Source organism: Opisthocomus hoazin, chromosome 25, assembly GCF_030867145.1.
Source record: "Opisthocomus hoazin isolate bOpiHoa1 chromosome 25, bOpiHoa1.hap1, whole genome shotgun sequence".
NCBI classification, from domain to species: Eukaryota; Metazoa; Chordata; class Aves; order Opisthocomiformes; family Opisthocomidae; genus Opisthocomus; species Opisthocomus hoazin.
Window position 1 is genome coordinate 9035738 of NC_134438.1, and position 16394 is coordinate 9052131.

General features: G+C 49.4%; 1 protein-coding gene across 1 annotated transcript; it reads right to left on the bottom strand.

The window, feature by feature from the left end:
- Positions 1–1917: 1917 nt before the first annotated feature.
- SLC26A9 (solute carrier family 26 member 9) lies at positions 1918–15044 on the bottom strand. Its single transcript, XM_009944996.2, has 20 exons — positions 14920–15044; positions 13808–13947; positions 13369–13479; positions 12907–13082; positions 12299–12463; positions 11538–11690; positions 11060–11142; positions 10625–10772; positions 9776–9889; positions 9255–9332; positions 8821–8916; positions 6667–6773; positions 6028–6097; positions 5713–5805; positions 5143–5259; positions 4261–4578; positions 3991–4045; positions 3463–3608; positions 2596–2673; positions 1918–1965 (listed from the first exon to the last, which is right to left on the bottom strand). The coding sequence occupies exons 1-20, from the start codon at positions 15042–15044 to the stop codon at positions 1918–1920; spliced, it is 2421 nt and encodes an 806-aa protein (XP_009943298.2).
- Positions 15045–16394: the final 1350 nt, after the last annotated feature.

Genomic DNA, 16394 nt, shown 5'->3' on the forward strand with positions numbered 1-16394 from the left:
ATAACCTTTAAAAATATAATTTACTTTCATTATTAAGGCCACTCTTTATTTTTGCATTCATGGAAAGACAACAGACTGTCCAGTTTTACTTCCATTACTGTTCACTTTTTCTGGTTGACTCTTGCATTTTATCTCAGTGCTGGAAATAGCTTGTAGGATGATTTGAAATTCAAACAAAAGAAATTCTTTTCATTGCAGTTGAAGACATACCAGTACATGTCTGTTGTAAATTTTTTGTAACCTTGTTTTCATAAAAGCCATATATGAGGTTGAAATGCATTGAAGAAAAGTCCCTTTAACCCTTGGCTTATGCTTAGATTTTTCAGGCTTTATATTGTCATCTTGTCATTACTGTCACAACATCAGCACCGGGTAAGAAAGGAGGGCATCAGAGAGGGAAACTAAAATAGCAGTTGTTATTAGCATCATTCAAATATAAAAGAATGTCAGATTTTTAGAAATGATTAAGATCTCAACTGTCTGTCTCTGTGTTAGTGAGGCAGGCTGGTTTGCCTGAGAGGTAGATGGTCCTGGTAGCATCAGTCTGTGGTGAATTTTAATGAAGATCATCAAATGTAGTAGAGAATAGTCATGGAAATACCACACACTATAGAAAACTTGTCTATTGGTGCACAAGTGACCGTTTGAGAGCTTGTCACCAGAAGCGCTGCATAGCACAGGGTGTCACTTGGGCTGTTCCCTAGCTGTAGGTGTAAAATACACTCAAATTTCAGTTTTACTGCTCTGGAGCTATGGCATTATGAAAAGTGTGCAGAAGGGGCTTCCTTCCCTGTCCCTGAATTTGCTGCTTGTGATCAGAATGATTTGGGAAAAACATCTTTCCCCAGAGCACTCATCCATGTTCTGCACTAGATCTTTTAGTTGTTCCAGTCAGCGAGAGGATGGGAAGAGCCGGAACACGCTTGGGGTGATTGCTTTCGTGCCATTCACAGTCCATGAGCCTTATCTGAAGCGCCGTTCAGTCAGTAGAAAGGTCCCTAAAAACCTTCAGAGGGGATCTGAACTGGACCCTGGGTCTTTTGAGCACGTACTCAACCCACTGGGCAGGCAGGACAGTATGTGCATGTAACACACAGTAACAAGGAATTCTTATTTCTGATTACAAACTAGTCCTATTGCTAAGAAAAAAAAAAAAAAGTGATGCAGAAAGTAGCCCTACCGAGGCAGAGTACCAGGGCCTTCAGGGTATCAGAATGCAGCACTGGTTAGAGGCAGTGGTTTCTGGGATGTTAGGTCTCGGGGAGAGCAGCGCAGGGGTCACCGGAGAGGGGCTGTGGGGAAGTCAGCGGTGGGGCTACACAGACACGCAGGGAAATTCAGGGGTTTGCACCTACTGCGCGGACACCCCGAAGGTCAGTGCACTTTTTAGAACAACATTACCTTTCAAAGCTGCGTCGCCGCACCTTGCATGAGTTGCTTTTGCTTATGAATCAAAGCCATGGAAGGCTTTTAATATTTGCTTGTATTATTTCACTTCATCGGGAAAAGAGGGAGGGGGAGAAGAGAGAAGGGAGATGCCCAGATTGCATAATGCCTATGTGGGCAGAAGAGTGCGATTGTGTGAGACAAAGGAGGGCACTTGGCAATGATGACTAATAGTCCCATATGGTAAGGCACCTGCCTTCAAATGGACTCGCTTCTCTTCTATAATTAATGAGGTGGCATTTCCCGAGTTCCTCCTTCTGTAGTTTTCTGTTGCCTGCTCCAGAGTCCGTCGCTCTGAACACCAGGAGCAGACCAGGAAGGAGGGAGGAATTTATCAGTTCAAGAGGTGTGATGGCCTCTTGCTTTGCCAACTTATTGTATCCCCAGGTAGAAGTGCAGCTCTTCACGAAGGGATGGGAGAGAGTTGTCTGTTTGGGAGGGTTTGCCCGCACGCTGACGCTCCCTGTGCGCTCACAGAGCTGTCTGGGTCTCTGAGTGGAACATGCTTCCAAACATCTCCTGAAGGGCACAGAAGGCAGGCTGGGTTAGGGCTGATGCCGTGGCACAAACCCAGCAATGCAGCTCAGCAGCCATTTGGTCACACAGAGAAACGCCACCAGAAACTCCGACCCTTCCCACACCTCTTCTGCAAAGAAAAGCTGGCGGTGGGGAGGCTGCTCTGCTTCCAGCTGTGCATGGACAGCGTGGGGAAAGTCAGCGCTGGAACCCATCTCCTCCCAGGGGCCTGGGTTCAGTGGGTACAGATCACTTCAGCATTAACAAAGACTGCGCTGAAAAACTTGACCAGTGCCCTGTCTTTTGGGCTTGAGCTAAACCCAGTTCTCCAAGTTCACCCCAATGCGTGGAGACCACAGGTCTGAGTGTGAACCTGAGCTCCGTGGCCCAGAATGGATTAAAGGATTCTGCTGTGGGGTAAACCTAGCTGCTCCTTCATCCAGGTGACTGCCAGAGCTCCTCATGGCAGGGATTTTAAATTATTTTTGCAACTAACTTTTCAAAGCATTACTGTTGCTAGCAGTTTGCCTGGCAGTGGCACAGGGGACTTCCCATCTAATCAATCCCAACCACGACTTCTGATTTCCCCGTATGTCCACAGCTGAAGAAGTGACCCCTGGCACTAGAACTAACCTCCTCCAAGTTCTTGAACTCTGCACTGCTTGCGTCCACAGACTCGTCAGAGATGGAGAGCTCCGTCTGATTTGGCGTCTGTGCAGGAAAGAATCAAATCCACAAATCAGCAGAGTGCAGGGTTGAAAGGAGTGAAAAACATGACTAGCCCAGGCTTAAAACATCACATGTGCTCAAAGGGGAACGCCCAGGAAGAAGGGGTGCAGGAAGAATCCTGTTTTGATTGTTTATGTCCTCTGACTTAGCTGGCGTTTACATCTCTCTGCTGAGCTGTGAGATACCTTAACTTATTCTTCTGAGATAACTGGCTAACACTGCCCTGGTTCCAACTCCGGTTATCATGCAATAAACCAACCCATGTTTGGGGAAACAGCCTCTCTCACCCTGTGTTGTCAGCATGTGCCACGTTCCTGCCTCAGCCTTTTCTCTTCCCACCAAGGGAAGCATTCGTGGGTTGTGGAGCTAGTCAAGGACGGGGCGTGTCCTTTGCCTTAATTTCCAAGGGCCAGATTCTGCCTTTGTGTGCAGCTGCATGTTGCAGCCAACATCAAACTGGGGGCATAGTGCTGGAACAGCTCTTTTGGCTTCTCCAGGCTGGGACAACATTCACCTCCCAGCTAGGGGTTTGCAGAAGACATTTACACTTCTGAATTCCAGTTGAAATAAATTCAACCAGTAGGCACTTGGTCCGCACATGAGAATTAGGAGCTGAAATATTTTGTTGCGTTTAGACCTTTACCACTTGAGATAAATAAGAATTTTTATTAGGTGCAGCACTGAGTTGTTATTCTTCCTTTGCGCTGATGTAGCACGTAAACTTAATAGTACAGTATTGTGAGCTGGAGAAAGACTGGGGAGCAAATTTACCTCTTCTAAGATGGGTGGGTGGACAACTTCTTTGCTGTTTGCTAGTGCAAACAAAACAGCATCGTGGATTGTCAGGAAGATGTGACTTTGGTCCAGGCCTCCTTCCTCAAAGACTCCACCTGTGCTAATGTCATTATACACCTGGGCTGAAGAAAGGAAAAGCACATGAACAAGGCAGAAAACAAAGAAGGAAGCCTTTGAAAGTGCGTGTCACTGACGGTGGTCCTCTGAGCTGAAGCAAGGCTGGGGTGCATAGGCAAGAAGCAGGTTTGCTGCAGAAAGGAGTGCAGGGATCGATTTTTCTACATGCTAAATGTGGAGCTGTTGCAGTCATATCACATCCCGAATGAAAGGATCTATTTCACACACAGAGAGCAGTGTTTCTCCTTTCTTTCTTCTGTTGTGTTCTTTCATCTTTTCTGGTTTGGTTGCACAGTTTGCATAAAGAATACAAAAAGAACTCCTGTCTGTCAGGAGCATATAAATGGGTGAAGATCACATGGAAATGTGTTCTTCATGGATTCTTACCATGCACGTTTGCCAAGAATACTTTAATCCCAATCTTCTGGTAACTCGAACACAACTAGAGGGGAAGACAGGGGAGAGAGAGGATTAATAGTACCATGTTTATACATTCAGTCTTTATTCAGGGCTTTATGTGTGTCCTGGGGATGCTGAAGGTGAAAGCCACACAAACCTTCTGTTGAGGAGGGTAAACATCTTTCTCTGAGCTGCACGAGAGAGTAGAAGGTACCTGGGTGGTATGTTAATTGGCTATGTTGATGGTAGAGGACTCACCTTGCCCAGTGCTTTTGTGCCCATGAGGTCGACAAAACACACTCCACTCATGTCCAGGATGATGGTGTGAAAGCTGATGTAAGGTGGTGCTGTCATCATAGGGTCAACATCTGCTGTAGGCATGACACTGAAGGTGCTGCCTTGCAGAGTAGTGGTGCTGCCCAGCTGACTGGAGGTGTGCATCTGCCCAGCACCGTTGGCGGGTGGATGGAATGTAATGTAGGAGATGCTGGCACCATTAGCAGTTGTCTGGTTGTTATTGGTGTCTGTTGGAGAGGTGCTTTCAAAGTCTTTCTGGAGCTCTTGCAAAGACAAGGTCTACAGCAAAGCAGAAGCACACAGTCAGGGCAGGGCGCAACTATCAGCACCAGATGAGACCCTGGCTTGTGAATGCACCTGAAGCAGTCAGTGCCATGAAGTGTTTTAATCTGGACTAATTCCAGCCTGGTGCTAGATTGAGTGTCCCTTGGGGGTGGAGTACGTTGGGTTAATTTTAAGTTATTCCCGTTCATGTGCTTCAAGACTGCTCAGCAATGCAAACCAAATGAAGCTGGGATGACTGGGAAATGTGCTTAAAAAGGATTTTTGAACTGAAATGCTGACCTAGATGCGTCCTTAGAGAAACAGAGCAAGCTCGGTTTCTAGCAAATTATTTACCATGTTTCCACTCTAGCCATCTCTATGGCTTTCTTGCTCCCAGCCATTTCCAGTTTTCCTGCATCTTAAGGTTTTGGCTGTTGGGAGGAATGGAAGTGCAGGTTGGAAGGAAAGGAGGCAGGAGGTGGTAAATGTGATAGGAAGACAGTGCAGAAGATCCCCTGTCAAGAGGAGCTGTTTGACTTGGGATCTTATTCCGCAACACAGGACCCCAAACTGACTTACCTTGTTCTGCCTCAGTAAGAATTTCGGTAGCTTTGTTGGCTGTTGTGCTGTCCCCTTCTCCTGCTGTTTCACATATTTCTTCCTGGCTAAGTACACTTTACCAGGATCCACTCCGGTCTGCAGGAAAGAGAGAGTTTTCTTTGAACAAGTCTGTTCAGCCCCATAGTCAGGGGCTGCTGTTCCTCTCCTGCTGTGTCCCAGCCTGTGGCATCTGGCACAGGAGGATGGCGACAGCTGTGCGTCAGAGTGAGGTGGTGCTGGTGGCAACCAAACAGCAGCATCTTCAGTAACATGGGGTACCTGCACATGCAGGGAGGAGAGACAGTAGCAGGATGACTTTGCTTTGGCAGAGCTTGGAGGAGCATACCCGCCAGGATTCAGGCATAACCTCTAAAATGAGGTCTACAAACAATCATGAAGGTCAAGGGGAAAAGGATGGAAGAGCAGAGGATGGATGTGACCATCTTCCATGATTGTCCCAGGCTTAATTATCTCCATGTAGCAACAGAGGAGAAAGCAAGGGCCATTTGGAATTGGCTGCAAGCGGAAATTTCTTAGGCCATTGCTCACCTTGGCTATGATCTTCTCGCGGAATATCTCTGAGTTGGCAAAATACAGCGGTGAGCAGTAGGTCACAATTTTAATCCCATTAAGTTCATGTATCTGCAACAGAGACAAGAGCTCAAGCCAGGCCTGGCAGGTTGTGCATGGGGTGCAGGGTGGCTGGGAGTTTGGGCAGCAGATAACTGGGAAGGTCAGGCTGACAAGCAGCTCTGCTGCTACCCCTGAGACCAGCAGCAAACAACAGCACCAACATCCAGATCACGCTGGGTATCAGTGGCAAAGAACAGCATTTTCTCTGAGGATGCTTTAGCTTCTGCTTACCTTGTTGTAGGCTTTAGGGTTCTTGTATATGTCAGTGGAAGTTACCTGGCCCAGGGCAGAGCCGTTACGGCTAGGAGAAAAGAGGCAATCAGAATTAGAGTAAATGTTGCAGGGGAAGAAAACTGCTTCGCTTCACATTCCAAGATTTGAAAATTTGCTTTATGAAAATACTTAGATTTCATCCCTTCAGAGGCTACAGGGCAAAAAAGAGTCAGCAGTTTGACATCCCAGACTGGGAAATATTAATAAAGGGCTTTGATGGGTTAAAAATGGTGTGTAAACTTCACACCAGTCTCTGCGTGTATACGGGGCTCTTTCTTTTCATGAGCAGGGTTTTCTGCTGGGAACTACGCAGGCAGCTTTTTGTGCTGCAGTGAATACCTGCAGACTTCCCTCTGCCTTGGGATGTGCACATCTCGAGCCGTGTGCGGGAGCGAGAATGCAGGCAGTAAATTAGCGCCTGCCATTCCTGTTTGCACATTCCAGGGGCCGGGGAGGACACCTGCACTCCCCCGGGCTCCTGCCGCACGTTCCTTCGAAACATGGGCCAGAGGTCAGTTATAAAAATAATCTGTCATTTATTCTGCAACCAGGAGGTTTTCCTTCTCTTTCAGTTCTTGTAGCTACACCTGTACTTACAACTGGGTATGGAAAACCACGACCAGCACGGAAAATCCCACGCCCACAGCGACTCCGTAGGGAAGGCTGAGGAAGAAAGCGGACAGGAAGCTCACCAGCCAGACCAACTGCAGAAAGAGAAGAGCATGGCAGGTCATTTTACTCTGTCACGGACAGGAGCACGGTGATGGATGGAAAATGGCTCTGTGCTGATGTTCTGGACCCAAAGAACTACACAGCTCAGGATCAAAAGACCAAGACCTGATTTCTGCAACTATTCTAATTATACAGTTTATTGCGTGCTTTCATGTGAAACATCATTGCTGGGAAGCTTGCCAGAAGCCCCAGTTTTTCAGCCATAAAAGCAGCCAGTGCGTTTCTTCACAGCTGTGTGAGCACCCGCACCACTCATTCAGTTCAAAAAGTATCAGCCTATCTAGTCCAGAAAAGGCTCCTGCAGATCAGACCATCTGCTGCTCAGCAACTGCTCCCAGCCCCAAGAAAGCTCCTGCTGTCAGTCAGAGTGTTTCAGAAGGAATGAGCATCTCTCAGAAAACTGTCTGAGCACCTACTATAAATGACCTGAACACAGAGCAGATATGATGACAAAGTGTGACAGAGCATAACAAAACCTGCTCCACCTCTCAGCTCAGAGCTCTATCATTTGTCAGTTTTATATATTAGCACTCGAGCATCTCACTTCATATGAAATTAGTCCTGCCTACTCATATAAACATGCCCTCTGAGAATCAATATCGCGTTATTGTAATCCCATCCTCAAGACTGATAAAGCCTAACTTTGACCTTGGAAATCAGGGTAACTTTGATGACTTTAGCATCTTAACTTATATGCATGGTGCATAAAAATGGGAAGTAAGGAGGTAAGGGCTTCCCTCCGTCTGGACTTCACACTGGGCTGTATCCGTGGAGTGATCCCTGCAGTTAGTTTCAACACAACCAGACTTCAGGTAATGAACACTGATGGTCTGACATCACCCAGAAGCGGTGCTCCCCGTTTTGGGACAGGACACTGAATCTAGTTCAAATTCCAGGGAGATTAAGGTCAGGGGAACGTAGTTCACTCCATTGGCATCTGCCTGGTCCCCACGCTCCCTGTAACCATAGGCTGTCCTGGGCTCCCTTCTGCGAGCTCGGATAACGGGCAGTAACTTCACTTGCTCTCGCATGAACTGCCGGAGCCGACCGAGACCTTCCATTCTATCCACCAGGCACCAGCAGAACCCGTTCAGAGATGTCTTTAAATTGCCATAAACGATTCCTGGCAGAGAACTGCATCTTCCCATCAGTGACGTTCCCTCTCTGCCAGTTCTTGCCTGCATAACTTTGTCAGCTCAGACCTCGTGCGTGCCTGGTCCAGTCAGTCTGCCAGGCTCTCTCCTAAGCATGGACCATTTTTCTGTAACTCGTGCCCTGTGCTGGAGGACGCCTTCACATCATGGTCACACCCTTGTGAAATCTCTGCCTGCACTGCTAACCCATCTCTTCTCCAGCACCTGTTTGAACAGTATTTTGGGAAAGCTCTTGATGGCTCAGGTCAGCCCCTTTGGACTCCTGATTTCTCCGATAAGGTGGTTTGTCGGGACCTGACAGGATATTGGCTCAGTGTCCACACACACCACTCAGCCGTGGGAGTCCTGTTCAAACACTGTCTTTTTATGTCAGACATTTCCAAATTCCGTTCTCACTCCCCCGCACCCCCTGCCTGGGTTTATACATCAACCAGTGCCTGGAGTCCTTATCACTGTGAAGGGCTCTCCTCACCCTGGAGGGCTATTGTGTGAGTTTTTAAGTCATGACTCCTAGATATTGAGCAGGGCCGGTTTGGCTAGTTCTGGGCAAACAGGCTCCCGCAGTTGATTGGCATTTAAACAGAGCAGGTAATAGTTCAGGCCTCTCTGATACGTGCACTAAGCATGAGAGTGCTCAGCTGGGCAGGACGGCTCCGCTGCTGCTGGGGACCTCGCTGGTGAGGGGTTGGAAGCACAACTGCACCGAGAGAGTGAAACCCACCTTCTGCAGGGGACTCATATTGTCCTCCTGTCCCCGAAAGCCTGTCAGGGGCCAGCCTGCTCACCCAGCCTCCTGCTCGCAGCCATGGGCTGAGCTGGCAGCATGAGGCAGGTGGGTGCCTCCCACCCATCCCCAGGCACTCACGCAGTCCAGCTTGCTCTTCTTCCACAGGTAGAAGGGGTCAGCCAGCTGCTTGAGGGAGTTTTTCAGGTTCACTGCGATGAGGGCTCCCAGGACAGACTGCGGAGGAGAGAGGATTGTGTCAGCTAGGATGTCCGGCAGTGTGGATGTGCCACATTATGCAGCAGATGCTTTCTGCGGTGTTTCCGTTCCTTGGTCCAGTTACACAAGGGAATGGGAAAAAGTGATGTTCACAGAGATCTCACTTGGATCTGAGCATGGTAGTTTAGGCTCTTCTTGCCTCCAGAGACTCAGCGCAGACAGGACCCCAGCCCAGGAACAAAGCATGCTGTGCAACGGTTTGCATCAGGGGTTTTTGCAGCAAAGTTGTGCCTTCGCTTGGGTGTGTAGAGTATGTGACGCAATGGCTGTGCTGTTTGCATAGATGTTTGTGTTACCTTTGGAAGAGGTTCGAGGTAGATCCCCAGAGCCAGCATGGTCACCATAACCACCAAGGCCACAAAGAGACTTGCCACCTGCAAAAAAGAAAGAAATCACTTCAGCAGACGTCAGGGTTTTCCTAAACCCCCTCTGGGTCTCCTGCTGCTTCAGCCAACTTGTCACTGTGGTATTTTATGTGAGCAGATGATTGCCTCTGAGAAACAGGCTAGGATTTTGCAGATCACACAGATAACCCCAAAATTCCCTCACATGGTAGCTCTGCTCAATTGGAGGAGCCAGACTGGGAGTGCAGATTTACAGCCTGACATCTGTGACCAATCCAAAGAAAAATCCAGGGAAGAAAATGGGGTTGGGGAGGGAGGAAATTCTGCTTTAACAACAGCAGTGTGGATCACTCATATATGGAGCTTCTCCAGACCTGCAGCAGTGATGTCAGGCTGCCAGCAAGCAGCAGCTGCAGGGGTTTGTGGTCAAGCAGGGTCGCGTAAGGAAGAGAGGAGGAGGAGGAGATACTAACTTGTGATTTCCCTCCTGCCCCATCCACAGCGAGAGTGACGGAGAGAGCACAGCAGATCACGTGGATTTTGAAGAAGGATCCAAAGAAGTTGCTGCAGCCCAGGGCCAACATTTCCTGTGGAGATGAGGGAACATGGTCATCAGAAAGGACAGCTGTCCGACCTGCCTTGCCAATGGGTGCGAGCTGCCAGGCAGGTGAGCAGGTGCCCGAGTCTGGGGTTCGTGTGGCCAGGGAAGGGACCTGGGTTCTCTGCAGTGTGTCCCAGACTCTTTCCTTCCAGTAAGAGCTGGGACAGGCTTGGGTATAGCAGGGAAACCTGGAAGCACAATTCCACATAAACATGTTGTCATCTGTTGACACACTAAGGGCAGGGCTTCAAGTGGTATGCGTGGCTGTTATTGAAAGCTGCCACTGTGCCAGTGATGACAAAAGAGGATTATTTAATGTCCTGCCTCTCACAGTAGCTAGGTGACACACCAGGAATCCAGGTCTTTCTCTGCTCAGTGAGAAATAAGTGTGCCTCATCGTGCTCCAGCAACCTGCAAAAATGCCGTCTATGCTAGCACTCAGGGCTGAAGCTTCAGGTCTGGATGGAGAGCAAAGCAGAGAGCTCAACCTCAGGCTTTCTTCCCTTTTGCAGGCTTTCTCCAGTCCATGGGAGATGGATCTGCCATGCCCTTTCAACCCCAACATGGCAAGCTGCCACGTGAGCCTGCATGCATGGGAGCAGCACGTCTCATTTAAGCAGAGCATGTCTGAAAGCTTCCCATTCATGCAGCGAGGCTTTCCTTTCACGCCTGAGAGCACAGGGAACAGTCCTTGACTGCATCCTTCCAGATCAAGCGTTACCTGGTTGGGGTCCACATCGTAGCCATGCTTGGCTGCCAGCGTTCTCCCCATGGCTAAGTTGATCACGTAGCTCACGATGGCGAGTGAGAAAGCTGTGCCGATCATGTCTTTCCACTTGTTCACCAGGGGCAGGGTTGGCACAGGGAACCTGCACTCAGAGCGGAGGCGAGAAGCGGTTGTGACACTAGTGTCCAGAGGCTGGTGAAGTGGGTGAGGAGCTTGTGTGTTGAGGAATGGCATAGTCTGTGTCTGCACTGTGGAGAGCGTGAGTGGATGGTGGCAGCTGTGTAACAGAGCGCAGCAGTGCTGCCTGACAGTCCTGGAAAGGGACTGTCGTACAGCAGGGAAGAGTGAGGTGTTTTCCAGGCTGGAGGAGGAGGAGGAGGAGGAAGGAAAATTATCTGGAAGTTGAGTCAGACCTGCACATGCGCTTACCCCATGCTGATCTTCCCAACTACTGGCATGCCGTACTTCTCGGGCATGTTAAAGCTGCCAGAGACTGCTGTTGCAACTATTACCTGAAAGTACAGAGAATAAAAGAGCAGTAAGCAGAAAGGGCATGAGCTTGCTCAGAAGCACTAAGCTTGCTGAGATCCTGGGGCTGACAGTAGAAAACTAGTACCAATTTCAGGCTAGAGAAGGGGAGAAGCTCCCCAGAATGTGCCATATTCCTCATTGTCAGCATCACCAGGCTGCAGGTACAGTCTAACAGGGATGAGCTGGGCCTCAGAAGTATCCTGCATGAGGATGGCCCAATTTCTGACCCCAGCCCGTGTGGGGTCACAGCATATTCACTGTGTAGGTGCTCTACATGATGGGCCCGCTGTGAGCAGAAGTGGGTGTCCCAGGACTGTAAGGTGAGGGAATGGACTGTCTCCTGGAGGGTCCGAGGGACAGCTCATGCGTCACTTACAATGATGATCTCCATGGGGATGGGCATCCGGATCTTTTTCATGTACTTTAGGTTGAGCTCCTTGACAATGAACAGGAGCACAGCACTGACCAAGGCATAGACCAGGGAGGCCACATTGGTCTTGGGCAGACCTTTACAAATATCAATGAATGTCTAAAGGGGAGAGAAGAGGAGAAGGTGTCATGGGGAACCAGAGGCTCTGGACAACACGGACAGCGCAATGCAGAGCACTTGTTACCATGATCAACTGCAAACACCCTGAGGTGTGATGCGGGCTCTGTAGGGTGAGTGATGTGCTAGAAACCCTGCTGCTGAGAGGTCAGCAACCAGCCCTGGGTCTGTATTGCTTGGTTAGATGCAGTTCTAACTGCATCAGTGGAGGATGCATCCATGGAAAATGCACGAAAGTTCAGGAATGGGTAAACCTACTCGTAAGAAAAGTTTCTGTTGCTAACAATTGTGCAAGACTCCTGCTGTAAAGCAACACAGTAGATATTGTCCCCAAATCCCAGACCCGTTTCATCATTTCTAATTAGAAGCTAGCAGACAGGGGCTCAGATAATACTGTATGGGAAATACAACAGCAGCAGTGTAGGTGTGCTGGGCTGGGAGTGGTGCAGGCAGCCTTATTCCCCCTCCCTCCAGCCTTTCCTCCATTCTGAGCCCCCCTTTCCCTTGCATGGGTGGCAGTAATGCCTGTGGTGTGGTGGTCACTAGGGGAGGAGGTGCAGGGAAAGACCCTGTCCGGAGCACCCACTTACATAGACGATAGCTAAGGGCCCGGTGTAAGATGGGACTGTCAAGCCGAAGACGTACTTGAGCACGGAGATGAGGATCTGCAGCCCTGCTGCTGTCATGAAGCCCCTGATGAAAGACTCTGAGAGGTAGATAGCAACAAAGCCAAACTGCACGAATCCCAGGCACAGCTAGGGTAGGACAGACAAGGCGTTATTAGAAGCATGGCAGCCAGAGAGGGCGAGGTGCACAGCCTGAGCGTGCCCGTGCCGGACAGGCTGCTCTGCCGGGAGAGAGGGCACATCCCTTGGCATGGGCTGGGCTGAGCAGACTGGCCCAGAGCAGGGATGGGGAGAGGAGAGCTGCAGCGTGCTGGGGTGTCACTGCTGGCTGCGATCCTGCCCCGGGGGCTGGCCTCACCCTCGGCTAGTCCCTTCAGAGAATTTCACACCAAAATGGCAGCTGGGGTGGGATCACCCCAAAATCTCTATGCTGAGGCATCATCCACTTAGAAGTGGAGGCCTCTTCTAGCATCTGCTACTACCATCTCTGCTCCAGGGAGAGAGCTGGGCTGACTCTGTGTGCGTCAGCTCTGGCCAGAGGACACAGCAGAGGTGATGCAGTGAGTTCTTACTTGTATGATGGCTGTCAGGCAGGCTAACGTGGCAGAGATCTCCAGCCTGGCTGCTTCCAGGGCTGTGGTATTCACGCTGGTCTCATTGGTAGTATAGTTGAAGTACTGGAAGTCCGACTCTGGAGCCAGCTCATTGCAGATGTTGCCAACAATAATGCTGATGACTGCAAAAGTACCTACAGCACAGCACAGTGATGTCAGTAGTTTTCTCTAGAGAGCAGGAAGGCAACAGGACAGGTTAAGCTGTCCAGACTGAGCCACCCAGCCCATCGCCGCAGTCAGCCCTGAGGCAGGATGCAGCATCAGTTCATTGGGGTGAGATCCTGCTGTGCAGCCAGAATCAGGGATCCCGTAAACCCCGATGCACCAGACGTGCCCACACGACTCTATTCTGGGACACACCGAGTATTCCCAGCCGGTGTTTAACTGCCTTGGGCAGACAGTTGCTCTGCAGACCCTTACCTGGGACCATCTGATGGATACCGCCAAGGAAGAGGTATGTTACCAAGGGGAAGAAGGAGGAGTAGAGCCCGTTGACGGGAGGCAGGTTGGCCAGCAGCGCGAAGGCCATCCCTGGAAAACAGAAGGGAAATGGGCAGGTCTCCCAGATCTGTGCAGCTGGCGTCAGCCCCCTGCCCTGCTCACACGTCAGCTCCGAGAAGGTGCTGTGGCCAGCACAGACTGCTGCTTTCTGGGCAGGAGAGGCCAAAAAGAGCAGTGAAGGGCTCTGTGGAAAAATATAGTTGACGACCAGGTAGGAGGTTGAGCTTGGGTTTATACACGTCAGCAGTAAGGGTAGCTAACCCCCCGAGACCGGACGTCGGCTGTCATCTGCAGGCCTTTACATGAACTGGCAAAGTGCTGCCGCCTCTCTGTGACACAGAAAGTCATTGCGTCTCACCTTGTGGCACTTGAATCGTCCCCGCACTGAGCCCACCGAGAACATCAGACAAAATGTAGTCCTTAATTTTATACTTGGGAAGCCACACGAGTATTGGGAACAGGCTAAAGAGGATGAGTTTGAATCTGGAAGCTGAACATCTAGAGAAGACAAAAAAATGCAAATACGTAAAGAAGGAAGCAAGCAAGCGAGCTGAGAATGAGCAAGCGAGGAAGGATATTTGTATGAATGTCTCAACCTTTCTCCCACATCAGATCATCAGCCCAATATTTGGTGCACAGCCCTTCCCTGGGAGTGCAAGGCTCTTGCAGTTAACTAGCTGGACGTGTGTGAGGATTATTGTGGGGACACTCCTGACTTGGTGAGAGGTCCCCAATGCCGCCACAGCTGGAAGGAGAACAGAGTGAAGGATTTAGCTCCCCTGTATCTTGCTACCCTTCACAGAGGGGGTGAGTGAGCTGTAGAGAGGAAACACAGCTCGGAGATTCATGGGGCAGTTGCACAGAGCCAAAGATGAACTTTTTTGGGTCTTTGGTCAAAAAACCCCAAGTGTGCCTGAAAGATGAAGATTGCTTCTGGGTTGGCACATGCAATTTCTCACGTCTCTGCCTGCTGACATGTTTGTTCTCTCTTTCCTGTATTAGTGCCTTCGTTTTTCCAAGGAATGGAAACAGATTTCTAAGACAGCAATCATCAGAATTAATCATCTTTCTTTAAGGAAAGCCAGTACTGTTTTTAATCAGAAAGCTGACAAAAACAAAATCCCAGCTGGAATGCTTAAAGAAATAATCCACACACTCATACCTACATCACCAGTTATGCCTTTTTCATTATTAGAAAATTTGGGAAACAAATCCCAAATGCACTTAGTGCAATATGTTCCACTTATTTGCCTTGCAGTGCAACAGCTGAGGCAGTGAAAAGAGCAATGAGTTTCACTTACTTCAGTACAATTTGCATTTCTCCTGTGCCTTTCATCCATCAAAGCCCTGAGGTTCATGGAGAAGGTTTCCCAGGATAAAAATGGGAGCTATATCCCCAGGTCCGAATTATATCCCAATTCCAGAGCAAATCTGACTTAGATTTGCCCCAGCTATAGCATTCTATGTTACCTGAAAAGGTTTTTCAATTTTTCTCCAACAGGGTAACTTCTGGTTTTCTTCTCAAACTCTTCGTCGAAGAGGCTGACTGAATATGCAGGGCGTTCAATGACATAGCGAGGCCTGGTATGGTTCATCTCTGGATCATTTAAATTTTTCCCAGAAAAAAGAAAAAACAAAGCCAAGAATGTGACTGGAGCTGGCCCCACCTGCAGTATAACAGACCGGACACCTCCAGCGTCTGGGAGCCCTCCCCGAACATCTCCACCCTAAATAGTTTCCCCGTGGCGCAGAGGCAGGTCCTGGGAGTGGCTTCTCCCAGCACCGGAGGCTGCTGCTCCCCGCACAGGGAGTTTTTACCGGCTATTTTGAGGTGATGCTAATGAACGATGCCTTGTGAAGGGGACCGGAGCACGTCCTGGATTGTCTGACAGATGAGCATGGGTGCTAATCTTAGCTCTGCCAGTGACTGCCTTTTTGCCTCGGGCAAGTCACTTGACCTTTCTGATGCCTCAGTTTCACCATCTGCCATGGGGCTGGCAAGACGTCGCAATGCTGGGCAGCCCTGACACAGTTTGCAATGGCAGCTGCTGGCACCGTGATTAAAGGCAGCTTCCATCCGAGGTGTTCCTGCTGCACTGCTGAGTGGTCTCATTCGCGTTCAGCAGCCATCCTATTTCTCACTTGCCGTGAGAGGTTGTGCACGAGTCCTTGGTTTATTCTAGGAAGTGATGCACAGAAAGATAACTGTTAATTCATTTCGGTGATGAAGATGCCAAAACATCCAGATGGACTAGTCCTGCTCGGTATCTGGATCTCACCAAAGAAAGATGATGAACTTCAGAGAGCTTTTATTTTACTATGACCAGCGATGCCCTGGAAGAGGGGAGAATCATTATGAACTGGAGAGGCTGGGGGTGGAGGGAGGAAGTGGTCAGATATAAAACAAGGATCTTGGTAATTATTTGTGGTATGGCGTGTATCTAAGTGGGTCATTGCCCAACACAGGAGTAGAAGAGGGGGTGGAAAAAGCTGGTGATTCAGGCAGGAGAACATATCAAGAAACAACATCCAGGTTGCTGGGAGCTTACAGAGTGATTTGAATGCACCACATCCTCTTCTTTTTTGGCACTGTGGGTACTGATGAAGTCAGTGCACACCTTGACACCAAGTTCAGGGGAACCAGGATGAGCAAAGTGTCCATCCATAGGACTAATATCTGTCCTCACTGATAAGCAGTTACCTCGAAGCGGGGCCTGGAAGACATGAGTAACGTGTAGCAGAGTGGCCCAGCAGTCCAGGGCAGGAAGGAAAGTATGATGCAGGCAGCCGAAACTTTTGGGAGAATTTAGGTCAACAGAATCATTATGCAAATAGGAGCTAATGGGTTTAGAACGGGAGGTCATCAACCCCACTCCTGCAGTGGATGCTTTAGTGATCACAGGGGCAATCAAATGCAGTTTTCTGTGAAACAGCTCCAGCAATGG

Bases quoted from the DNA above. Each gene is read 5' to 3' on its own strand.
- SLC26A9 (XM_009944996.2), bottom strand. From the start codon at position 15,044: ATGAACCATACCAGGCCTCGCTATGTCATTGAACGCCCTGCATATTCA. The intron at 5,806-6,027 runs GTAAGCAGAAGC...TCTCTGTTGCAG, and splicing joins ACCCTAAAGCCTACAACAAG to ATACATGAACTTAATGGGAT. The intron at 4,046-4,260 runs GTGAGTCCTCTA...CTTCCCCTCTAG, and splicing joins GCACAAAAGCACTGGGCAAG to TTGTGTTCGAGTTACCAGAA.